This window comes from Pelodiscus sinensis, chromosome 17 (genome assembly GCF_049634645.1).
Source record: "Pelodiscus sinensis isolate JC-2024 chromosome 17, ASM4963464v1, whole genome shotgun sequence".
Taxonomy (NCBI): domain Eukaryota; kingdom Metazoa; phylum Chordata; order Testudines; family Trionychidae; genus Pelodiscus; species Pelodiscus sinensis.
In genome coordinates, this window is record NC_134727.1 from 28461030 (window position 1) to 28487830 (window position 26801).

At 45.1% G+C, this 26801-nt stretch overlaps 1 protein-coding gene across 6 annotated transcripts in view; it reads left to right on the forward strand.

Moving 5' to 3' along the window:
• JADE2 (jade family PHD finger 2) overlaps positions 1-26801 on the forward strand; it is a 183564-nt gene that overhangs the window by 48397 nt on the left and 108366 nt on the right. For 5 of the 6 annotated variants that reach the window (XM_014570002.3, XM_006116052.4, XM_006116053.4 and 2 more), the window contains exon 4: positions 5311-5468. In XM_014570002.3, coding sequence (XP_014425488.1) covers positions 5311-5468 — 158 coding nt within the window. Of the gene's footprint in view, positions 1-5310; positions 5469-14065; positions 14722-26801 lie in introns of those variants that run through there. The other variant, XM_075900396.1, reaches the window with a different exon arrangement.

A 26801-nucleotide genomic window follows, 5' to 3' on the forward strand; every position in this document is an offset into this window, starting at 1 on the left:
TCCTCATTTTATAAGGAGTAAAGGTAATTTCGAAAGAAGAGTTTTGTTTCGAAATAACCGCATCTAGACAGCATTTCTTTTTTTGAAATAGGGTATTTCGAAATAGTGCCCGGAAGCGATTATGCAAATGAAGGGTGGGAAATTCAAATCTGCGCTTCATTTGCAATTTTGCTCAGCTACATTTGCGTTCCTCTCTCTAAAAGAGGAATGCAGTGTAGACATACCCAAATAGAATTATTCCTTGTCCTAATGGACTAGCCAGCTGGCAAAATAAAATGTTCAGGTTGATACTGAATCCTGTTTGCTTTATAGCCTTTGGAAATAGCCACTTGGTGCTACTGAGTAACATAAACAGCTTTTCAGTGTGAATGGTGACATTGGGGACTTCAGATCTATCACTAAAAGGGCATATACATACATTGTGTTTTAGCACATGCATTAGAGCAGCAATAGGTTTATTTATTTTTTGTCAGCCTTCATGTTGCTTGGTATTCAAGGATGGAAAACTGTAAGGCCTGTGACATCTTTTTCACATTACTTCTTATGTTTATTTAGCATTTATCTTAATGTTATTTTAATTTTTCAGGCTAGCAGCATCATAAAATATTACTGCAGTGTTCTTAACAATTAATTTATATTGGCACATGGAGACTTCAAGGAACTTGACCTTTCTCAAACCCAGCTTTGCTCTGACTATATAACATGTAGGCTGTTAATTATGTTTTTATTGGAAGATGCAGCCAGACTGGGTCTGGGCAGTTCCATTTAACTCTCTATAAATGTGGCCAAAAATGTCTCCAAACAAATGCAGCAGGGGAAGGTTGCTGCTGCTGTTCAAAGAGGTAGCAATATAGAAAAGGTTGTTTATGTATTTGTATTTAGCTCTAATTGGGTTATCAGCTGAGGCTCTCAGGATTAAATGAACTGACCTAAATACTGAGTCTCAGTTAGGGGTTAATGTCTATTTTCCTATATAGTATCTGATTTGGTTTCCAAAATACCCTCCAGGACATTTGATCTTTGTATTGAAAGTGTGAAGCCATCCTGGAATCATTCATTACAGTTCATGCCAAGCAATAGTTAGTTTGAGAATAAGCACTGAGAACAGATTAAACAGCATCTGAAGAAAACACCTGATCCATCCCAGCCTCACATAAGGTAATGCAGAAGTAGCCTGAGACAGATTGATTAGGGCTTGCTGGTGTCTGGGTATTATTGCTGGTATTGTGGGTTATTATTTGAGTAATAACAGATGGTGGAGAAAAGGAGAAATCATCCATTTTCATTTACAAATGGTTCTTTATTCTCCAAGAGACAGGGTAGCTCTAGTTAAATCGTTGCTGTCAGGCAATCCCCTGGAAGAAAAACCTTATTTACCACAATCTGTTTTATGGAATTATTTTTTCCCCTACAGTGAAACCTCAGTTGGTCCAGGGGCAAAATGGGAAGGGGAGATGAGCAAAATCATTATCCCAGGGCTGGAGAATTCTCCGAGAGGAGGGGCCCAGTTGAGCAGTTTAATGGGTCAGTGAGAATCAGAGTGTGTTCGGCTGCAGGCTCTGGCCATGTAGGCAGGCATGTATACCACCATTTACTTTGATTTTTTTCCTGTTCACTAAACAAGCTATTTTTCCCCAAGACTATAAACAATAGCCATCCCTTTGGGAAGCCAGACAGAATATTAAAGTGTGAAACAGCTTTATAACCTAGTCATTCCTTTGCATTTCCAGCAAACCGGCGTGCTGTTAGTGAGCCCCAAGATGGGCCAGGTATTGTTCTTAACATGTGAGTCCTCCAATAACCGTTAGCAATTAAGACCAACAATTGCAAGCTCGTCAATTTCAGAAGTGTTGCTGACATTTCAAAGAAAACCTTAAAAAGCAGTCTGGTCATATTCTGGAATAAATTTCCATTTTCTTCCTTCGCTTTTTATTACTAGAGATACTGAAAACAGAAGGCCAGAACCCTAGCTGGTGTAAACCGGCATATAAAGATTTATGTCAGCTGAATATCTGGCCCATCTTCATCTACTCCTTTGGGATCTCTGGACAGTAACACTGCAGAGCATTTAGGATAGTCTGATCAAAGCTTCTGATACTTTGTGAGACAGATCCTGGTCTCAGTTACACCAGCGTAAACCCAGAATGTCAGCGATCCTTGCTGCTTTTGGTAGGGGGGGAGGAAGGGGAAGGGAGGATCAGGACAGGAAGAACATGATCTTCCTCCTGGAGAACATGAGGACACCAGCCACCTCAAATGTCTTTCTTGATAGCAAAGCTTATGAGTGGCTCTTGTGACATCTCGGCCCCAAATAGCAGGAATCTCACAAGGTTTCCGCCATGGGACAAAATCTTCTCAGTTGCCAAGTCAGAAGCTAAGTTTGGAATCAGAAATCCAGGGGCAGGTTTCAATACTCAAGCTTCCCAGACCAGAATTCTTAGGAATTTGGATTCATGTGTCCATTGACCCCAAATATGTAACGGGAAGCAGGAGCAGTGACTATCCTAGTTATGGGTACAGACTCTGTTCTCAGCCATTTGCAGCTTTCTGAAATAATCACATTATGGGATGAAATTTCCCAGATTTAGTCTTTTTCCAAAGGTAGTATTTCTTAGGAGTCCAAGGTAAATGAGTCACACAGCTTTTTAATATCCAGGCAATGCAGGGGGAAACCCTCATTAAAAAAAAAGTACATGCAATGTTTTTGAAAAAAGTTGTGGGATTGGAGTGGCTGGAGGTAGAAAGTTTTCCCACACTCTTCCTGCTGTTCTTTTGGGGGCTTGCACCCCAGGTGTTGCTCTCTGGGATTGAAATTAGAGATAACCTCTGAATGATTCCTTACACCTTTTCTCCCCAGGTACACACAGTGAGGGTCAGCTATTTCACCCCCTTATAAACTATTTGTCTTGCCCATTAAGATTTATAATTAACACAGGAGTTTTCCTTTAACGATGCTGAATGTAGCTCAGCCCATTGTTTTTCAGCGTGTCCCTGAATTTCTGTGTTGCAGAGTTCACTGGTAATGCTGTGTTTACTTCTGAAATGGGAGCAAGGTCAGAGTCAAAAAATCTGGCTGTTCTTAAGTTCCTCTGCATTTGCAGGAGCTGCTCTGACTATGTTTTAACACTCACGAGTTTTAGAAAAAAAGACCCAGAGTATTTTGTATGAGAATTGTGTTGTACCCTGAAAGGAGCAGTTTCCAAAGGCAGATCCTAGAAGAATTTTGCTGATTTCTCTGCATTTGTAGCAGATAATAAAAACTAAAACCTGCATGGGAATCGGGGTGACTGGGTGATATTCACTACAATTTTATCTGTATCAGCCATTCAAGAAGAAAGACACCAACATGCCTCTAGAACGTTGAGTGCAATGAAAAAACAAAGTCATTGTATTTTGTGTTGAGCTCAAAGTAGATGTTTGCATGAATATGTTAAATCCACATATCTCCTGGAGGATAATAATACACCCTTTATTTTACCCTTCTTTACATTAGCAATCTTTTCCCCAGCATTGATTGAAGTATAAAGCCTGACTGTCACATGTACCCAATCCACACTCATGTAAAATGGAGTTACTCTTGATTTACACCTGTGTAGGTCAGATAACAGTCATGCCCAATATGTTTACATATCAAGATATTTGCTGCTATTTTAATCTAATCTGACAAATGCTTAACACAGCAGGAGGAAGAGAAAAAAAGAAAGTGAATCCCAGGCTACATCTAGACTGCAGGCTTCTTTTGGAAGAAGCTTTTCCGGAAGAGATCTTCCGAAAAAACTTCTTCCAAAAGAGAGTGTCCACAGTGCAAAAGAGCATTGAAAAAGCAATCTGCTTTTTTGAAAGATAGCGTCCATATTGATTGGACGCTATCTCACATGTAAGATGTGATTACTATGGATGGAGTGGCCACCAGGGCACCTGTACTTTTTCCTCTTTTCTCTTCCTTTGAAAGAACTCCCTCTTCTCCGTCCACACATGCCTTGTTCTAAAAGAGCTCTTCCAGAAAAAGGTTTCTGCCTTGTAGAAAGAGGTTTACCAATGTTGGAAAAAAACCCTCTCTTCTTTTGATTTTTTTTAATGTGATTGCAGGGTGGACGTAAGCGAAGTTTTTTATGAAAAAGCGCCATTTTTCTGAGAAAAAAACCCCTCTGAAGTGATATTCCCTACTCATATAGGCCAGATGTGCTGGTCATCACGATTTGATATTCTAAGTGCATGAAGTCCCATCTGATAGTTACCTGCACCTCCCATGCTGACAGACTTCTGCTCCTGGAGAGCAGAATAGTCTGTAGTTTGTTCCCTCTCTCTCCCCTGCATTCTCTTCTGGTGATTGTGGTCCATGTTCATCTAAACCACCAAGTTCCAGGATCTGAACCTGCTCAGAAACAATGAGACCTCCCCGTGGAAAGACCAGAATTCCCTGGATCGTTTTGTCTCAGCATCTTTAAGCAGAGATGACTCGGCAATCAGTTGCAGTCAGCAACTTCCCCTCTCTGAGAGTGTGAATACCAGGAAAGTAAAATAATGTGAGAGACTCAGGAAATGAAGAGACACTCTGTGAGAGCCGTGGCGTTCAGTCCTGTTCTTTGAGCAGGCCCTCCAAGAGTCTGTCCCCCTAGCACTCGCCCTAAGTGAAGGGGAAGCTGAGCTGAAGATAGGAAATGTTCTTGGAAGCCCTTGCGTTGTAAGTAGGCCCACCGGGGCACGGGAATGACAAAAAGGGCAGTCGCCTCTGGACCTGGTGATTCAAAGGGACTCAGGGATCCTGGCCACGGTTGTTGCTACTGCGGCAGCAGATGTGGTCAGGGCCCCAGGCCCTTTAAATCGCCCCTGGTGCTCTGCACAGTGCACGCCATGCAACTCTCAGGGCTGGGGAGGGAGCACTGCATTCTGGGTAGCGTAGTGGACTGGCTGCCCCTAGTCCCATTCCTTCCACCCTAGGCCCTTCCAGGAGCACAGAGCCGCCCTCCCCCACCTTTATCCACGGGACTGTGTTGGTTGTCGGCTCCCTTGGTTGTAATACAAAGGACCCTCCCTCCAAGTACTTGTGTCAGATTGAGGGGAAATTTGTGTGGGGGAAAACAGAAGTTCTGATGCTATATCCTCATGTGTGACCAGGAATTTACTTGTTCTTCACCTGCCTCAGGTGGGTCCCTCTCTTTTCTCAAGCCTGGCATGACTGTCCTGTTGGGAAATCCCTGAAGACAGCAGAAACACAAACACCAGCTTGCCAGGGGAATGCGAATGCCCCCGTGCAATATCTCATCTCTGCAGAGTCACTTAAGGCCGTCTCATTGTCTTTTGCTGTAGGTTTTTCGTACTGATCTGATAACAGCCATGAAGATCCCTGACTCACACCAGTTGAGTCCAGATGAGTTCTATATACTGGCTGATCCCTGGAGGCAGGAGTGGGAGAAAGGAGTCCAGGTCCCAGCGGGCGCAGAGGCAATACCAGAACCAGTGATTAGGTAAGTGAGCACAGTACTGATTGTGCTGCTAGATGCACACTCTCTTTTCCAGTCCCTGGACAGGATACTTATTTACTTGGCATTTTTCTGCTCGTCTGTTTATTTGAGGAGCTTCCAAAATAATTTGGGCTTCTAGTGCTGTCTAAACTGCAATGTAGAGCAAATAAAGCAGGCAGGCCTGGAGCTGGAACTAGGTGGAAGTGAGCCCTAAGCTGGTAAAACAGCGTCAGTCCCAGGATTCAAATCCAGTGGGAGGGGGCAAATGATCAAATGCAGTAGAACCAGGTGACGCTTCCAATGCAGCAGTAGCCTGTGCTTCTGTGAGGACAGTCAAGGCACTGTGGAAATGTGCAAGAGGAGACAAGTGAAGGGCAAAATCCCTTAGTAAGCAAGTAATATGTATGCGAGAACATAGCCCTCTGGCCAGACAGAAGCCTGGTTTTATAGGCTCTCAGACCTAACGTCATGGTCCTGGAAGGGCACACTGCACTGTACAAGCTTTGGAGCATGCCAGAGGCCATCCATGCAAGTAGCTTAGTTCGGACCATTGCAGAAATCAGCTCTGTAATGGGTGATAAATGTTATGCCACGGGACCCAACATTGCCATTCAATTGATTCCTTCAAACGAATCCTTCTGTATGGCCTGAGAATGTGCTGGTAGCGGGCTGAGGTATTAGCTTGAGGGTGGGATTTGAATTCAGGCTTCCCACCCCTGCCCTTCAGATGTTATGACCGATATGTGAGTGCTCTCCTTTGAATTGAGTCCTCTCTCTCGGATTGCTGGGCATGAGTAAGAGGAGCACTCTCGGGGGATACCAGCTTAGAAGGCTTAGAGGGGATAAAATACACATAAAAATCCATGCACACGTTAGCTTCTTCAGTGATGTATGGGCATGCAGTGTCTGCCGGGGAGAGCAGCACCTGTGCTAGACTCCCACAGGAATCAGTGGAAGCTAGCACTTGGTAAGGGCTGTAAGACTTGGCCCCATAACTTTAACCCACTATCTTTTAGTGCAATCCACTCTGACAGATTGCGCATGTGGGAATAGGACGCTGGGGAGCAGCGCACTTAACCCCTGTGACGAGATTACATAATACATGCTGAACTGCAGGACAACGGGATCATGACTCTTAGCTGGTGGGAGTATTCAAAAGTCCCAGAATTTGGGTCATACGTCTCTTAAAGTACGTCAAACAACTACTCCCTTGGGACTCCGTTGGTACATGTTGTATCCTGCGAAGGGTAATAAATATAGTCAAAAATATTGTTGCAGCGTGATGCAAGAAGGGGGAACAATTTGGTGTTTCCCTCTGGCTAGTAAGGGTAAGAGAAATATTAGTGATAGGAATCTTAAGAAACACCATCAAGAAAAAGTGTCTGGCATGAGGTCTTTCATGACCTAAGCCTACAGTTCAGACAAAGCTAAGCAAATTATATTAAGGATTTGGGGTAGGATCAGGTAAGTTGCAGGGCATGGCTACTGTCCCCACAACCCTCCGGCTTTATTACTGAACACCAAACTCTATTTTTTTCTATTAAAATTGACTTCAGTTCTTCCCTTTGGCATATTATGACACCCAGCTGTCCACATTACCAAAACTTTGGGTAAGTTATCTGCTATATTCCAGCAGGCTGCTGCCAGCAGTGTTTCTACCCCTTGAGCTATTTTCCTTTTTTCTTTTTCTTCCTTTTAAGTTGTATGAATCATTTGGATAAGAATATCAAAGATCTTTGGGTTCCAGGCCTTGAAAATGGTACAAGTTATCCTGGAGTCCCTGTATGTTGTTAATCTTTAAAAAATCAATTTAAAAATGCTTTCACGGAACTCAGCAGGGGGAGATGACTTCAGATTATATGCAGGAAATTCTGCTTTGCTCCTCAAATGATGGAGGAATTTCAGTAAAGTCAATAACTTCGTCTGAAGCACAGTTTGTCCCTCAGTGACAGCTGCTATTGCAGCTGCCGGCCAAAAGTTATGAAGTAAACTTTTGTATGCACATGCCCCCCCTTCCCAAGAGAAAATATAGAAATAAATGAAACTTTAATGAGAAGTCTGAATACATCAAAAGGGAAGTTGTAAAAAGGGACTTCTGAGTTGATTTACTCCCTGAAAAACACCTGTGTGTGGATTCTCTTATTTTAGTCATCTTCGATAGCTAACAATAGTCTGAACCCAGCCTCTTGGACTGAAGGCTGCTTTTGGCTTTATTTCAAGATGAAAAGTGATAGTTTGGCATTGCTTGTGCTGTCAGTGCCCATCTAAAACCAGCCTGAGCTATCATACTAGGATTTCACATTTTTGCAAAATACTTTAGTTTCTAGGCATTTTGTGGGCCATCTTTTGTTTCCTAGCTTTGTGAGCCAAATCATCCTACCCATGCAAGGAGCCAGGGAAAGCCTGGATAGCAATAGAACCTGCCCAGGTGTGCTGCACAGATGGAGAGACTGCACAGAGGCCCTGTGTTCTGTTGTGCACTGGGAAGGATGGTTCTATGGGGTCAGAGGATTGGGTTGGGACAAGTGTGTTGTAGAGCATGGCCATTGTGATCACAGTGACCCATTTACACTATCCTAAGGCCATGTCTCCACTTGCCTCGCTGGAGGTTGATCTTTTGGTGTTTGATTTAGCGGGTCTAGTAAAGACCCGCTAAATCAAATGCTGAGGGCACCCTGTGTCAGCACCAGTACTTCTCACAGCTCTGCCTCTAGGGACTGTTTGAGCATTCACACAGCATTCCCTGTGTTCTGGTTAGATTCCCAATGCCCCACCACCTCATATCATTCCTCTATTCACAGATAGACCCAGCTCCCCTTGTGCATAGGAACCAGGATTTTGCCTTGAGTCACTAAGTGGAAACGGAAACCACTGTTTCCTGTATCGCTAAAGCAGGTGCGGCCATGCTGTCCAAAGCAGCACGTGGTATTTCAGCAGGGCAGCTTGCAACAGCCTTCATCTTCAGTCCTGAGGGAGCAAATGGAAACAGTCTCTCTCTCTCTCTCTTCGTTGAAAATTCCCCAGGAGAGTTCATTTTGACAGGGCCCAATCCACTGTTTCCATGCTGTAATTTTCACCAGTGCAAAGTGAGTGGAATAAAGCATCTTCCTTCCTGAGGTAGCACTGTACACCCTCTATGCACTTCCTTTATCTAGCATTAAGTGACTGTGCCTGGCGCAGGGTTGTGGTGAATCGGGCCCACAGAGGTTAAACGGTGGTAGTGGCAGATTTTCGCTTTTATATCCCACAAGCATCTTTCATTGCACAAAACAGGAAGCACAGCAGATGTATGTGCATGCCCTTCCTCCCCCCAGCTCCCTGTTTGGTACAGTCATTGGGCTAGATGTTTTCCATTTTTTGATGTGTTAGTCACAGCAGTTTGCGCTGCTAGCTATGGGTCAGAACAGGACCCCCTGCCACCTCCTAGACTCATAGACTCATAGACTCATAGACTTTAAGGTCAGAAGGGACCATTATGATCATCTAGTCTGACCCCCTGCACAGTGCAGGCCACAGAATCTCACCCACCCCTCTTAGAATAATCCTCTCACCTATGTCTCAGATATTGAAGCCTTCCAATACTAGCCTGTCTTCCTAGTTTAAGAGTAGCCCAGGAAGGAACATGGCTCCTCTTAAAACTTGTCTTCTCTGGGAGGCCAGGGTGAGACAAGTGCTCTTCACCTTGCTAACTGCACTTTAGAGGATTGAAACGACTAATATTCTCAGGACTCGCAATTTGACTTTTCCCCAGAGTGAGGGCTTAACTTTTCCCCTGTCTATCTCCGTCAGGGGTCGTTAACTGAAAATTGAAATTGCAGTCAGCTCTCTCCCCCAAACATTTTATAGTGCTAATCTCATTTCAGTTCTGAGCATAGGAATAGTGTGTATATTTGCCAGGGCATAAATGCACCATTTAGTATATGTTAGAGAAGAGAGGTTAAAGCGACTGGGACTTTTCAGTTTAGAAAAGAGGAGACTGAGGGGGGATATGATAGAGGTCTATAAAATCATGAGTGGTGTAGAAAGGGCGAATAAAGAAAAATTATTTATTAGTTCCCATAATAGAAGAACTAGAGGACACCAAATGAAGTTAATGGGTAGCAGGTTTAAAAGAAAGTTCTTCTTCACACAGCGTGTAGTCAGCCTGTGGAACTCCTTGCCAGAGGAGGCTGTGAAGGCTAGGACTATAAGGGTATGTCTACACTACAATGTTAGTTCGAACTAACGGACGTTAGTTCGAACTAACATTCATAGCCGCTACACTAGCGCTCCGCTAGTTCGAATTTGAATCGAACTAGCGGAGCGCTTAGTTCGAACTAGGAAAACCTCATTTTACGAGGATTAAGCCTAGTTCAAACTTACTAGTTCGAATTAAGGGGTGTGTAGCCCCTTAATTCGAAATAGTGGGAGGCTAGCCCTCCCCAGGTTCCCTGGTGGCCACTCTGGCCAACACCAGGGAAACTCTATGCCCCCCTCCCGGCCCCGGACCCCTTAAAGGGGCACGGGCTGGCTACGGTGCCCGTGCCAGGTGCAAGCCTGCCAGCACCCAGCCAGCAGACCCTGCACCTGGCACGGCACAGAGCCACCCACCCGATGTCCCCCAGCCCACCCCCTCTTCCCAGGACCAGGCTGGCGGCTCCCGGGAGCTTGCCCTGGACCGCAAGAGGCGGGCATCTTCCTGGGCTAGTGCGGACATCGTGGACCTCGTCCACGATCTCCGCACTAGGCACAGGAAAGTGGCCGTCTAGGGCAGGAGAGCTGCCAGCCTGGCCACCCAGGAGCAGGTGTGCATGAAAATCAAGGGGGTCCACTGAGACCCCCGACCCTGAGCCCTGAGCTTACAGTGGCCGTCCTGGGTCAGACCAAAGGTCCATCTAGCCCAGTAGCCTGTCTGCCGACAGCGGCCAACCCTAGGGACCCTGGAGGGGATGGACCGAAGACAGTGACCAAGCCATTTGTCTCGTGCCATCCCTCTCCAGCCTTCCACAAACTTTGGGCAGGGACACCACTCCTACCCCCTGGCTAAGACTACTCCATGGACCCAACCTCCATGACTTGATCTCACTTCCCTTTCAACTCTGTTCTAGTTGTAGCCTTCACAGCCTCCTGCAGCAAGGAGTTCCACAGGTTAACTATTTGCTTTGTCAAGAACAACAACTTTCTCTTACTAGTTTCAAGCCTGCTACACATTCCTTTCCTTTGGTGTCCTCTAGTCTTCTTTATGGGAACTCATGAAGAACTTTTCTGTATGCACCCTCTCCACCAAACCCCTGCTTTTAGAGACCTCTATCCTGTCCCCGCTCCAACTCCTCTTTTCTAAGCTGAACAGTCCCAGTCTCTGTAGCCTCTCTTCATCTGGGACCTGTTCCCAACCCCTGATCATGTTAGTTGCCCTCCCCCCTCCCAGCCTTTCTCTTCCCCTCTCCCACCTCCTTTTCCCAGTCTCCCCCAGTTTTGTTCAATAAAGACAGAGTCAATGTTGGAAGAAACGGTATCTTTATTTTGTATATCAATAAGAAGGGGGGCTAGGGAAGGGTAAGTGGAAGGAGGTGAGGGAGGAATGGGGTAAGAGCCCCCGATGGGGAGGACTGGGCTGGCTCTGTGGGCTTCTGGGGGTGGAAGCTCTCCTGCAGCCCCCCGATTGCCCCCTCTCCCCAGATGGCAGCCTGCGGCAAGTGCAGCCGGGCTGATGGCCGAGTGGTGTGATGTGCCCAGTGTGGGTACTCCGGGCAATCCAAGCCAGGACTGCTTTGCAAGCGGGGCACCCCTTAGAACTGTCTGTCCGGGGTGGGGGTCGGGACCCTTTAAGCGCAGCCCTCGGCTAGCCTGAGACAGCATCTCCACGCTCTAAGTTCTTCTCTGATGCCCTGCCGGCACTGCTTCCGGCCATCCTTAAGCCCTGTTCAGGGTCCACTCAATGTGGACTTGCTAGTTCGAATTAGCAAAACGCTAATTCGAACTAGTTTTTAGTTCTAGACGCGTTAGTTCGAATTAGCTTAGTTCGAATTAACTAATTCGAACTAAGTTAGTTCGAATTAACGTTGTAGTGTAGACGTACCCTAACAGAGTTTAAAGAGAAGCTAGATAATTTCATGGAGGTTAGGACCATAAAAGGCTATTAGCCAGGGGATAGAAATGGTGTCCCTGGCCTCTGTTTGTCAGAGGCCGGAGAAGGATGGCAGGAGACAAATTACTTGATCATTGTCTTCGGTGCACCCTCTCTGGGGCACCGGGTGCCTGGCCACTGTCGGCAGACAGGCTACTGGGCTAGATGGACCTTTGGTCTGACCCAGTACGGCCGTTCTTATGTTCTTAGGCCCTACAATAAAGCTTTGCTTTTGTTGTCTGAATATTTTTTTTTTCCATTTGAATGAATGATTTAAAGAAGAAATTACAACCGTATCTCAGGGGGCTTGGGGAATCAGGAAGCTGTACCTGTTAAGGAAAAAAGTCCAAATCCAGTTACAGTAATATGGAGCCTATTGGGCACTCTTCTGGCTTTCTAAAAACCTGTGCTCAAGTACACAACATAGAGAGTCTGGTTCTCATTTATGAGGCCATTGGAACAGCTGTAGCAGTGTAAAGAGACTTGAAAACAGGTAACGTTCACCCTTTAACACTCAGAGAAGGGTAAAGTGGCCATTGTATAAAGGAGAATTAGGGCCATAGGTTGTAGCCAGCAAGAAGAGGAATGCTCTGTTTTAACTCAGTTGTGCTAATGCTGTCATTTTGACAGTGATTTGTATGTGAAATTCCTAGAGGGGAGGAGAAGCCTCGCAGAGGTCTGGGTGCTGCGGACTGAGGCAAATGGTGCGTCATAATATATTTAGCAAATCGTACTGCAACCCACAGGAAAACAGATTCCATCTCTGGGGAGCTAGGGCACAGTTAGACAATGAGCAGACAGATATTTTGTGGAAGGGGGGAGGGTTACTTCCTACCCAGCAAGTCAGTCTCTGGCTCCCAAAGGGATTTTATAGCCAGCTACTGCCATTCTTTTCATCTTTCAGCTAGGATTTGCAAAATGAACTCTTCCTACTTGTGCGTTGCCTCTAGGTCTTGCAGATCCAAAGCTGAAAATTAGATTCGGAAACATTTTATTTTCTTGAGCTCTGAAATGTCAAAGCTGTGGGTGAGGTGGAGAGAAACGGATTTGTTTTAAGGGGCACTTGCCCCAGAAAGCAATCATCTGAAATGACTGAAATCAAGAGCCACCTTAAAACAAATGGATTGCTGAAGGTGAGCACTGTGGAGTAGCAGGTGATGTACAGGATCCAGACATAGAGTTGAGCACCGCGAATGGAAGGTGCAGAGCAGAGACTCGTCTTTTGGCTCAGCGGCATGTTGGCTTGGCCCTCACTACTGTCTTGCATAATCCAACGCTGAAACCTGATTAATTCCATTGAATGTTTCAATGTTGTCATTGTCCATCAATTCATCCGCCTTGTCTGACAGTCTGTGAGATCACCTGTCGGGCAGTACTTATCAGGGCTGTTTCCTCTAGCTAGCCGCTTCTAGTTGACCAGTACCTGATAGGGTTTTATTTTGTATAGATGTGTGCCAGAGAGTTGCCCAGAGTTAAAGAGGCCCGGCACAGATCTATAATACCCTTTGAAGCTGAATGAAAACAGAGGAAATGAGCAGTTAAAAGCAAGCTTCCTTGCTGGTCAGCACTGGAATCACAGGATGGCATGCTTTGCTTACTGGGCTCATGCTAGCATTAACCCACAGCTGTACATCTACAGGAATCTGGTAATAATGCCAATACTTTGCCTTTTTATGGAGCCTATAATCCGAAGACCTCACTATACAGCCGTAGAATGTAACTTTGCCACTCCTGTGTGGGTAAACTGAGGCATGGGAGGTTGGGGGGGGCTAAGTGGCTTGCACAATGAGGGTACGTCTACACTTGCTCCCTTGTTCGAGCAAGGGATGCAAATGTAGCCGACCGAAATTGCTAATGAAGCGGGGATTTAAATATCTCATGCTTCATTAGCATAATCTCGCCTGCGCGTTATTCCACTCAACAGCTGATTCAAACCAGGAAGTGTGCTCCGAGGCGTGTTAGTTTGAATCAAACACCTTGGTTCAAACTAACATTACTCCTCATATTTTGGGGTTTGAACTTCCTGGTTCGAATCAGCTGTTGAGTGGAATAACGCGTGGGTGAGATTATGCTAATGAAGCGTGGGATATTTAAATCCCCGCTTCATTAGCAATTTTGGTCGGCTACATTTGCATCTCTAGCTCAAACTAGGGAGCAAGTGTAGACGTACCCAGAGTTAGTAACAGAGCCAGGAATACATCTCAGTAGTTTCAGCTCACAGGGTATGTCTACACTACCCCCCTAGTTCGAACTAGGGGGGGTAATGTAGTCATACGGAGTTGCAAATGAAGCCCGGGATTTGAATTAGGAAGCCTAATCCTAACTAGCTAGTCCGTGCCGCGTGTAGCCGTGCGGCACGGGGTCCGAACTAGCCGACATTTAAAAATGGCGCCGGCCGGCTTTATGCAAATGAAGCCCGGGAAATTCAAATCCCGGGCTTCATTTGCAACTCCGTATGACTACATTACCCCCCCTAGTTCGAACTAGGGGGGTAGTGTAGACATACCCACAGTGCCCTGTGATGTAAGATACGCTGTCTCCTCTATGTAGCTGAGTCAGGGAGTTTTCAGTGCATGGCTTCCCTCAACAGTGCCTGTCATTCTGTTGGTAGGCAGAAAGAGTTTGTTCTTGATGAGTGAACACAATCTATGATGACATGGTTTGAATGCAGGCACTGAGCAAAGTAAAATAAGAGTAGGAGGGCGCAGCCAAGTTAATGGGAATTGCCCACTGTCACCCAGTGAGTCAGAGGCAGAACTGGGAACAGAGCTCATGACTCATGACTCCCTATCCTCTGCTCAAACTACAAGAAAACATATCTCACTGTTGTATGTGCCTGTGGCCCTGTGAAGCCCCCTCCTGTCTGAACAATGAGAATAGAGAAGTGATCAGTGTGATTTGTCCCTGTGGATTTGCAAAGAGATGCAGCCTACCCACATCTGCTGGCCATGTAGGCTGGACTTTTCTCAGTCTGAGATGATGGCTGACTTTTGACTTTGCAGCTGCTTCTCCTGAGGCTCAGCCACAGAAGGGGTAGTGGAGGATTCTGCAGCAGCTTATGTGTCTCTGTAGTAGTGGTGTTGGATTTTTTTCTGTCTGATCCAATTTGGGTTTCTCTTCTGGAGTCTAACAAAGATGTGCCTCCTCTTGGTAAGTCTGGGTTTGGAGTTGCGGGGACACATTCTATAAAGGAACAGACATGATATAGTCTAGCGCTTTCACAAGGAAATACTTGTGTGCCAGTGGTCTCAATACCTGGGCACTCTGGCCTTAAATTTGCCTCCGTTTGTTACACTATCATACATAGATTCCTCTGAAAATCAGGACTAAATCCTGAGGCTTTTAGCTGATCAAAAGTAGGGGTGAAAGTAACTTAAATTTCGTACAGATACTGTACTATCACAACTCTCCCCTTGCCCCGGGAGGGTGCCTCAGTGCAGGGGGGTTTTGCGATACAATATACCTGTAAAAATTTTAAGTTTGGGATGGAATACGGAGGGTTCAGGGCAGAGGGTTGGCGTGTGGGCATGCAGGAGTCAGGACACAGAATTGGGGATGTGTGGAGGTGCAGGAGTCAGGGTTGGGGTACATGAGGAGTTCAGGACATGGGGTTAGGGTGTGGGAGGGATGCAGGAGGCAGATCAGGGGATTGGGAATATTTGTGGAGGTGCAGGAGTCCAGGCCAAAGGCTGGGGGGTGCAGGAGTCAGGGCTGGGGACGTGGGGAGGTGCAGAAGTCAGAGTTGGGCTGTATGAGGGGCTCAGGGCAGGAGGTTGGTGGAGAGGGGGCAGGAGGCAGGGCAGGGGGTGGAGGGAGAGTCTGTAAGGGGCCCTTGAGTCTGCCCTAGGCCCGCTCTTTAAAGAGCTCGCCCCAGGCTGGCTCTTGCCAGAGCAGTGCACCGGGGCGCAACCCCTTACTTTCACCTCGGATCAAAAGATAAAAAAGTCCAAATGGAAGTGGCCTGTATCTGCTTAGGGGATCAGAAACCCTGGAAAAAGTGATGTGGGAAGAAATAAAACTTCTTGGATTGCAGGAGCACCCTGGGCCTCTGTAGGGTCCCAGTGCAGCCATTCCCAACTCTGGCTGTGATGGCCTGACCTCCCTAAGAATCAGTCTGGGTGGCATGCAACTCCTCTTTGCAGGACAGAGGTTCCCATGCAGCTCTTGTGGCCCAGTGGGTGTTCTGCAGTGAGAAGTAAATAAAACTGAGTCGCAGCCTATAAGCTGGGCACTTCTGCAGATGCTCAGGAGAGATTCAAATGCTGCCCAGCTGATTAGCAATGCACCCCCAGCTTAGGTTTTGTGTTTCTACTACACGTGCACATGCCTCAGCGCACATACAATTTATTCCACACATAGATGAAAAAAATATGCACATGGATGGAAAAGATTAGAGGGGACATTGGGAGCAGCATCTGAAATAGACATTTAAAAATCATGGCAACCTGAGAGGTGACTCTATGCCAACAGTTGGTATCAACAGTCATGAAGCCCTTACTCATTTCGGGCACTCAGACAAAATGTCCATTGGATCTACCTTGTACCACACGATTCCCTGTTTGCAGGCTCCCATCAGAGCACTACTTGATAAGCACAAGTGTTGTATTAGCAGTGTGGATGGGGTGTCAGACCTCTGGGGAGTGGTATACCAGGCATCATTGACTGCTGGTGTGACATCATACTTTATTACACCTCCATGGTCAGACCCTGAGCTGGTGAAATTGGTTTCAGTTTTCCTGGGTAGCCTAAGGCAATCTTTGTGAACTGCAGTTTCCTCATATATAAAATGTGCATCATTTGTATACTAATGCAAGAAGTATGGGTAATAAGCAGGAAGGACTAGAAATGCTAGTCAATGAACACAACTATGACATAGTGGGCATCGCAAAGACTTGGTAGGATAACACACAACTGGAATATGGATATTGAAGGATATAACTTGCTCAGGGAAGACAAGCAGGGAAAAAAGGGAGGAGGAAGAGTTTCTTTATATATCAGAAATGTATATGTCTGGGCTGAGGTTGAGATGGAAATAGGAGACAGACTTGTGGAAAGACTCTAGGTAAGGATAAAAGGGGTATAAATAAGGGTAATGTCGTGGCAGGGGTCTAATGAAGACATGGGTGGTTAGTGCAATTAGGTCTGGGGGAGGCAAGCCCCTCAGCCCCACCCTCTCTGCTGAGCACCCCCCCATGGGGAGGGGAAGGAGGCTGGGCAGCAAGCCGAACACACACACCCAGTCTCCCCGGAACAGAGCACTGGGGAGGGAGAAGGCCATGCAGCTCCAGCCTCCCTGGCTCCTGAAGCACAGGGAGGGTCAGTTCTGGGGGCAGCAATGCCTTCCCCCACCTACACTACCAGGCACCCACGACTGAAGATCATCTAACCAGAAAGAAGAGGTGGATAAGGCGTTTTTCGAACAACTAAAAAAATTACCCAAAGCATAGGACTTGGTGTGATAGGGACTTTAACTACCTAAACATCTGTTGGGAAAATAACTCAGCAGGGCACAGATTATCCAACAATTCTTGGAATCTCTTAGAGACCATTTATTTCAGAAGGTGGAGAAAGCTATTAAGGGGAAATTGCTTGAAAATTTGAAAGTGGAAGACAGCTTGAGTAAAAGTGCTCATGAAATGATAGAGTTCATGATTCTAAGGAATGGTAAGAGGGAAAGCAACTCAATAAAGAAAATGGATTTCAAGAAGGCAGACTTTAGCAAACTCAGGGAGCTGATAGGTAACATCTCTTGAGAAGCAAGTCTAAGGGGAAAAACAGTTGAAGTGAGTTGGCAGTTTTTCAAAGAGATATTATTAAGGACACAAGAGCAAACTATTCCACTGTGTAGGAAAGATAGGGAACATTGCAAGATACCACGCTGTCTTAACCAGAAGATCTTCAATTATCTCAAATGCAAAAAAAGAGGTTTACAAAAAATGTAAACCTAGATGAAATTACAAAGGATGAATATAAACAAATAACACAAGCATATAGAGACAAAATTAGAAAGGCCAAGGCACAAAACTAGATTAAATTAGCTAGAAGCATTCCACAAATGCATTAGAAACAAGAGGAAGACCAAAGACAAGGTAAGCCCCTTACTCAATATGAGTGGGAACAATAACAGAAAATATGGAAATAGCAGAAGTGCTAGATAAGGATGTTAAATATCCTTAATTGAATAGTCGAATAGCCTCGTGAATTCTTATCAGTTAGTTGACTCTTTTATAGTCCCTTGGGCAGCCAGTGCTCTCTGGCCTCACTCCCAAGGAGCCCCCTGCCACTCTGTGCTGCTGCCTCTGTATCAGAGCCAACAGTGAGGGGTGCCAGGCGTGAGCTGGTCCTTGAGGGGAGCCAGTTTAAAAACCAGCTCCCCTCGTAGACTGGCTGCCTGTTGCCCTGTGCTGCCCTGGGCTGCTGCCTCTGATAAAGAGGCAGCAGCACGGAATGACAGTAGCCCCTGTCTACAGGGTGTCTGGCACGAGCTGGAACTGAGCTGAGCTGCCTGCCCACCCAGCTCCTAATACACTTTAAATGCAGAGCCGCAGCAGGGGAAGGTCCCGGACCCAACATGAGCCAGGACTGATCCGGGCTGCTGGCCAGCCTGCTAAAAAATTAACTGGCAGCTGGGGGAGAGGAGAGGGAAATGCATGTAGTCTGTGGCATTAACCAATACACTTTTTGCTTAGGGTTAATGGTTAATTGAGTACACTATTACATCCCTAGTGCTAGCTGCCTTTTTTGGTTCAGTTTTATCAAAAAGTTTAGTAGCAGTTTGCTATCTAACTTAATGAATGCCAGTGAAAATGAGGTAGGATCAGGAGCAAAAATAGGGAAAGCACAAATTAAAAATTATTTAGACAAGTTAGATATTTTCAAATTGCCATGGCCTGATAAAATATGTCCTAAGATACTCAAGGAGCTAACTGAGTAGATAGCAATTCCAGAATACTGGAAAGGGGAAAACATAATGCCTATCTATAAAAAGGAAACTAAAGACAACCTGGGGAATTACAGACTAGGGATGTAAGCAACAGTCAACTATCCGATAAGCAAATGCTTATCAGGTAGTCGATTAGGAACTAGACTAGTCGCTTCACCCTCCTTGCTGCCCTCCTTGCTACCTGTTGCCTTAAAAGCCGGTTCCCCCCACCAGCACTGTCTCCACGGTGGGCAAGGGAGGCAGAGTGCAGTGGGGAAAAGGCACGAGCAGGGATTGAAACAGTCCTGCTCATGCCGGACTCACTATTGCTCCTCTCCCTTTGAAATAGAGCTGTCCATGGCTCTTGTACATTTCAAAGGAAGAGGCATAGAGAGGAATCCTCATTGTGCATTTCAAAGAGAGAGGGGCAACGAGATCGTGAGCGCCCCCCGTTATCAACTAATCGAGTAGTCGATGGAAATTCCATCAACTACTCGATTAGCTGATTAATCGAAATGTAACATGTTTATTACTGAAGTTAAGCTGACTGGTTTGTATTTGGAAAGATAATAAAGCCGATAATTAAACAATCTGTTTGCGGGCACCTAGAAGATAATAAGGTGATAAGTAACAGTTGCCATGGATTTGTTAAGAACAAATAGTGTCAAACCCATCTGATAGCTTTCTTTGACAAAGTAACAAACCGTGTGGATAAGGGAGAGAAGTAGTAAATGTAGTAAATCTTTACTTTATCAAGGCTTTTGATATTGTCTTGCATGACCCTCCCATAATCAAACTGAGGAAATACAACCTAGGTGGGGGTACTATATGGTAGGTGTATAACTGGTTGGAAAACTGTTCCTAGACAGTAGTTATCAGTCATTCACAGTCAAGCTGGAAAGCCTGTCAAGTGGGGTCCTGCAGGGTTCAGTACTGGTGCTGGTTCCATTTAATATCTTCAACAATGATATAGATAATGACATGGAGCAGGGCTATTCAACTTTGGAAGCCCCGGAGGCCACAATGATACTCACTGCACATGCCCGAGGGCTGCAACTTAAGCGTGGTTGCATAAACATGCAAATATATATGCAAATATATGCACATAGCTTCTTTCCCACTGACGAGCATGAATACAAAGATTAAGGCAAGACTACACAACACGCAGGCCCCATTTAAGTCAGTTCTGCTGATATTAATAAAATGCAATATTTACCCGATTTCCACCCATAGGACAGCACTTTTCATGAGCAATGACAGTCCAAGAATTTAACTACTAAAATGCATATCAACAGGAGATCATTATATTGACTACTTTTTTGTTTTGGCTCCCACCCGCGGGCCACATGTTGAGCCCCACGTAAACCCAAACCGCTGCAAACAAATGGGCCACATGTTGAGTAGCCCTGACATAGACAGTACACTTATGAAGTATGCAGAAGATACTAAGCTTGGAGAGGTGGCAAATGCTTTGGCAGATAGGATTAAAATTCACAATGATTTGGTAAAAACTGGAGAAATGGTCAGAAGTAAGTAGGATGAAATTAAATAAGGACAAATGTATAGTATTCCATTTAGGAAGGAGCAGTCAGTTACACAGATAAAAAGTGGGAATGATTGCCTAGGAAGAAGTACTGCAGAAAGGGATCTGTGGGTCGTAGTAGATCACAAGCTAAATATGTGAGAGAGGATAACACTATTACAAAACAAAACATAATTCTGGGATGTAGTAGTAGGAGAGTTGTAAGTGAGGGTATGTCTACACTGCAGCACTATTTCGAAATAACGAGTACTATTCTGAAATAACTTAGTCCGCGTCTACATAGCAGGCAGTTATTTCGAAATAGTGTCAAAATACCGTCAAACTGGAAGACTTCTTACTCCGACTCATGTAACCCTCATTGTACGAAAATTTTAAGAACAAGTTAAACACCTATTATAGATATTCTAAATAATAACTTACTCAGGCCTTGAGTGCACGGGACTAGACCTCTCAAGGTCACATCCAATCCTATGATCATGTGATTCTATAATACTTCCCTTCCTCACAGGATTGTTGTGAAGATAATTAATTAGCACATATGAAGTGCTTAGTACTCTGGGAGTGGAGGGGGTCATAATATCTTGCATGGTGAATTGCAAAGGGCTGGTAGAGCTTTGCCTGTGCACATCATTCTGAAGTACATCTGAGAAACCCATAGAATCGTGTGTTGTTTCGGAGAAGCATATTAATGTCAGTGAAAGGCAGGTTGGTTCTCCTATTAGGATATTTTCTCTGGGTTGACAGTGGGCTGCCATGAATTGACTCTGCGAAAAACTCCCATGCACTAGCTTGTTACAGTCAAAAACATCCTCCTTGATTTCAAGATTCAGGACGAATGCAAAGGATCATGAATATAATTAAGAAAATGTTCTTAAAACATGCGTGGTTGTATGTTGTTACCTCACATACCCCTTCAAAAAGGTTGTTTTTATTTATTTATTATATCTTGGATCCATCCATCCATACAACAGAGGAGAACTACACAGTCTGGATCATATTTGATCATAATGATGGTAATGTAAAATTCATACCGAGGTTGAGCTTTTTGCAGCTCTGCCTATGCAGCTTCATTAAGAGTTTTATAAACGATATTTGGCTAATTTCTGACCAGCTGTAGAATCACAGTCATATGCTCTGAAGCTCATAGTATCGGCAGATGTGTGCCTACTGCTTGTCAATTGCAAAACCTTTCTCCATTGTCCTTTAATAGACGGATGCAAATGAGTGTAAATCTGTTTGCATTATTGAAATAATTCTGGGAACATTATCTGGCTTAGATAATTAATTCCAGATGCTTTAATGTTAGTAGCTTGGCTCCAACTGTATGGAGAGGCAACTTTTCTTCTTTTTATATCAAGAAAACATACGCTCCAACTTCTTTGGTTTTGCTAGTAGCAATTCCAAAATATAAATTGCTTCATTAAATTGAAATCAGCAAAATGTTAGCAACTTGCCTCCTCTGTTTTAGAAGAATTAGCATACAGTTTTGCTCTCCAGACATCTACCTGCAGCCTTACAGTATAGGCAGGGGGAGCCCAATGTAGAGTTAATGTGGGTATAGCAGATATGGCATTCATCAGATGAGGCAGGAAACCCGTGATATCTGCCACTGATTTGCGTGTATTTGTATGCCCTTTCTCTGTCTTGTCTGTTTAGATGGTAAATTCTGGAGCAGGAACTGTGTCACCATTGTGTTTGTACAAGGTTGTCCAATCTCAGCTTGCACTTCAAGGATTTACTTCTCTACTTTTAAAAATAAAACAATGTTTTTTACAGATGGCCGGTTGGCTAGTGCTGAAAGCTGGTAGGATATAGGGTTGACATGTTTAATATAAGCAGGACCGGTCAGAGTGTTCTGAATGTAGCTGTTAGAAGGGTCTCACTTTTTTGGAGCACTGAGAAATAGAAGCTCTTGGAGCAAATTCCCATGTGAACCAACTGAACTAACTGGGGCTTTGTTCGCAGTGTTACCATATTTAAGTTCTACCACCTCCACACCAAAAGAGATCAGGGTGGTGAAATGCTTATTTACGATGAAATGTTCAAAGGAGAGTTTGTAGACCCATTACCAGCACCTGCTAAACAAATGACTTAAATATATGACTGACACACATAGGAAAGGGAAGACAGTTTGAAGGCTAATGAGTGGGTCAAAAAGCTTATGCCTTTAGGATTATAGGGATTCTAGCTCTTGTATTTCCTCAATCCCATACTTTAGGAAATCTGCTAAAATGTAGTGGATATTGTAGGTAGCGTGTAATTGAATAGTCATGTAACTGCACAACCTTTTAGAGATTACATGACTATTTGATAGTCCCTGGGGCAGGGCCAGCAGCCAGTGCACTCCTGGCCCCATTCCTGGGGAGCCCCCTGTCACCCCACACTGCTGCCTGTGATACAGAGGCAACAGCACAAGGTGTCAGCAGCCCCTGTCTGTGGGGGTCCCAGCTCCCCATGGACAGAGGCTGCTCTAGCATGCAGTGAGCCCGGGCCCACCCAATCCCCATCCTTCTCCTGCCCTCCACAGCAGCATGGGAGGGGGCAGGCAGCTCCTGCCTGGCCCCCTTGCCTCTATAGGAGGCAGCAAGGGAGGGGCAGGTGGGTCTGCAGAGCCAGCAAATGCAGAGAGACGCTTAAAAGTCAGCTGCCCATGAGTATGGGCTCCTACCTGCTCCCTAACCCTCTGCGTTGTTGCTTCTCTCAGAGGCAGCAGCGCGAGGGGGTGCAGGCAGATCCAGTGCTCATGGAGAGCTTGCTTAAAACCAGCTCCCCACGGGCAGGCTCCTGCCTCCCCCCCACTTGCTGCCTCTATTGATACAGAGGCAGCAAAGTGAGGGGGGGGGGTGTAGTCGACAGGATTAACCGATAAGCCTAAGATTATCAGTTAATTGTGTAGTCGACAACATGCTGACATCGCTAATTGTTAGGCAGCAGAAGAGAGAACTGATCCAACTGGTATTGTAACTGTATTTTATATAATTTTTCTATTTATCCTCCATATAATCAGCAGTTACAGTAAATCACAAACTTTGCCATGTCACCTTATGAGTCATTTTATATTAACTCTCTACAGGGGTGCTTGTTGGGATACTGCTGTTTTTAAAGGACTTGGGGAACAGACTGGCTCAAAGGCTTTGTAATGATATTTACCGCCTTTCAGTTCTAGGTTATTGATATAAGTCTAGCCTAGATAAGCATCAAAAGCCCTTGTTATCTTCTGGGTTTTTGGTTAGAGGGCTGTGTACAAAGGTACTGAGGTCTTTCTGCAGCTCCTCCAGGCAAAAGTTTCCAATGTGGGATAATACGGGCTCAAGAAGTTAAGGTAGATTTCGGCTCCTGTTACCTTGCAGGGCAAGGAAAAAGAAAAGTGAGGTCAGCCCTTTTTATCTAATTGTTCACAAGGATACATGGAATTGCACTCACCAAAGATATAGTCTGTTGCATGTTTTGATTTTACCACAAAGAAGCCAGTTCATTGGCTTTCCTAGTCTTCAGATATGAACATTATAGCACATTCTGGATGGATTTAATGAAACACCTGGCATTGGGTACTATTGGAAACTGAGCTAGGTAGACCTTTGATCTGACCCAGTATGGCCTCTTCCCTCGCCGCTGCCCTGGGGATGCTGAAACACATGCTCATCTCCTCCCTATGATGGTGATGAGGCTCCTCTTTCTCCTCCTTTCTCTGGGGTGGGGACAGGGCCTCAGTGGAGGGGGCAGGGCTGTAGGTGGGACTGGGGGCCTGGCTCCCCCTTGAAACTTCTCAAGTCTTCTCAAATGTTCTGTGGCAGACGATGTGATGGGCACTTCTCCTTTTATAATAGCATAGATTCAGGAAAATACATGTTCTGTTGGTCAAGCCAGTCTATTTCTTCATCCAGTAACTACTTTCCTTGGAACTGGTTGGTATGAGACCTGAGTTATTTTCTGGTCATTGAACAAAAGTTGAGACTTAAATAATGTATTTGTCCAGCTAGCCTCACTCATAGCCTGAACTGTAAATGTGAGAAGGACATGAACATCAGCACTTTGGACTTGATCTAGTCTTCTGAATATCAGGCTTTTTTATATGGTGATAAACTGTTCAGAAGCGAAATTGGAAAAGCTGTCAGGGTTTAACAAGGTGGCTATTTAGTGCCTCCTGTTCACTTGTTTTTCTTTTTTTTAACACGCCAGGGAAGCGTGAATCAGTTTCTGCTTAGAGGATTAGATTGTTCCAAAGGCCTGGAAGCACCCATGCTGGTTACAGATTGTTAATAACAGATATTATAGAGCCAGAAGGGGAAAAGAGAGTATTTTCTCATTGTACCTCTTCATTGAGATTTGGAGATTCAGCTCTGTTTCCATAAAAGGAACAGGATTGGAATACCTATCAATGAACAACTTGTGCCGATATTTGAAGCCCCTATGTCTTGCCTTTAATGCCTGGTAAAGAAATACAGAGATTTTCTTGTAGAGATTTGCAAACCCTAATTGCAAGATGCTTGGTAGTGTAACAAATCCAGGATGAAATGAAGGAATCACTGAAGAGTCAAGTATCAGAGGGGTAGCTGTGTTAGTCTGAATCTGCAAAAGCGATGAGGAGTCCTGTGGCACCTTATACACTAATAGATTTATTGGAGCATAAGCTTTCGTGGGCAGAGACCCACTTCATCAGACAGGCATCTGATGAGGTGGATCTTTGTCCATGAAAGCTTATGATCCAATAAATCTGTTAGGCTATGTCTACACTTGCGGCTTCTTGTGGGAGAAATATGCAAATGAGGCTAAGCGTGGAATATCGCCGAGCCTCATTTGCATACCTAATGAACCGCCATTTTTGCAGAAGAGGCTCTTGTGCCAGAAGGAGCTGTCTACACAGCCCCTTCTTGTGCAAGAAAAACCCTCTTGTGCAATGCCCTTATTCCTGAAAATAATCAGAGTAGTGGCATTGCGCAAGAGGGTTTTTCTTTCGCAAGAAGGGGCAGTGTAGACAGCTCCTTCCAGTGCAAGAGCCTCTTCTGCAAAAATGGCGGCTCATTAGGTATGCAAATGAGGCTCGGCGATATTCCATGCTTAGCCTCATTTGTATATTTCTCCCGAAAGAAGCCGTGGTGTAGACATAGCCTCAGGGTGTGTCTAGACTACAGGGTTTTTTTTTCGAAAAAACTTCCCTTGTGTCTAGACTGCTGCTGTGTTCTTTTGAAAGTAAATCAAAAGAGCGCAGCAGTTTTTTCGACCATGGAAAACCTCATTTTACGAGGAACAACGCCTTTTTTTTGAAAGTGCCCTTTAGAAAAAACGCATTACTGAATGCGAACTGTGCTTTTTCGAAAGAGAGCATCCAGACTGCCTGGGTGCTTTCTTTCGAAAAAAGCGCCTTGCTTTTTCAAAATACTGGCTATAGTTTAAATAAATGCTCTCTTTCGAAAGAGGCTTGTAGTCTAGACCTCCTCGTAGCTACTGAAGGGTCAAAATATCAACTGCAAGCAGAGACCCTTAATTAAGTCAATGGGAGTTTTGCTTGAGTGAAACTGTTTCTACCCTCTTCTTGTACAGAGCTATTGGTTAAACTATCAGGAGAAAGCTATTCCTCCCGGTCGGGGGAAAATTTAGGCCAGTATGTACAACCCTCACTCACATCACTCAGATGAAGAAGAAGAAGAAGAAGAAGAAATAGTGCCATTGGCTTCTTAGGACTGCTTGTATGAGTAAGCAGGGCTTGACAAATTATACAATCTACTTGCCCGTGGCAAGTAGATTGTAACCCGGAAGAGCCGGGTTCGGGTGATCTGCGCATGCGCAGATCGCTGGACAGCGCGGCTGGTGAGCGGGGCTCGCCGCGGTTCGGCGAGCCCTGTGAGTAAGGATTACTCGTGAATGGGAGTTGGCAGATCTGGCAACTTCCTTTGTGCCAGAAATCTACCTGCCTAGCCCTTGCCTTCTAGAAACATACTTGGTGCAGCCTCTGGAATGAATTTACACCACAAGAATGAGCAATTTGGACCAGTTGTCAGACTGAAACTGATAAATATGCAGGTTAGCTTTCGTAATACTTCCCCTAGTCTGGGCTGTTGTCATTAGCTGGGAACTGCGAATATGAAGTTCTGTAAATGTACTAAGACACTTGAATTGAGTGGTTTTTGGGTCAAACAGCCAATCCAGAAATACTACAAATTCTTACTTTTCTGAACAAAACAGTCCCAGGGAAGCCAGCTGAATATGTTGTTTTAACTGATTTTCTTTGTAAAGAAATAGTTTTCTCGCCAAGAGTATGCAGGGGGCATACCACACCATAGTTTTTCTTCCTGGGACCAGCATCACCAAGAACTTCGCTGGGCCATCAAAAATGTTCTTTGGCTGAAAGCACTAAATATTCTTCCAATCTTTCTCTCAAGGAATTCTACTTGCACTCTTTAAAAACAGTATAGCCCAGATTTTGCTGTTAGTTACTCCAGTTACAATTCTCCTAACAATTGCTTGTGATAAAAGTTAAACTAGCACCTCTCGGGTGCTACATATACCCCCTGGGTGTGTCTAGACTACATGCCTCCTTCGACGGAGGCATGTAGATTAGCCAGATCGGAAGAGGGAAATGAAGCCGCGATTAAAATAATCGCGGCTTCATTTAAATTTAAATGGCTGCCCCGATCTGCCGATCAGCTGTTTGTCGGCAGATCGGGGGAGTCTGGACGCGATGCCCCGACAAAGAAGCCTTTCTTCATCGACACAGGTAAGCCTGGTTTCACGAGGCTTACCTGTGTCGATGAAGAAAGGCTTCTT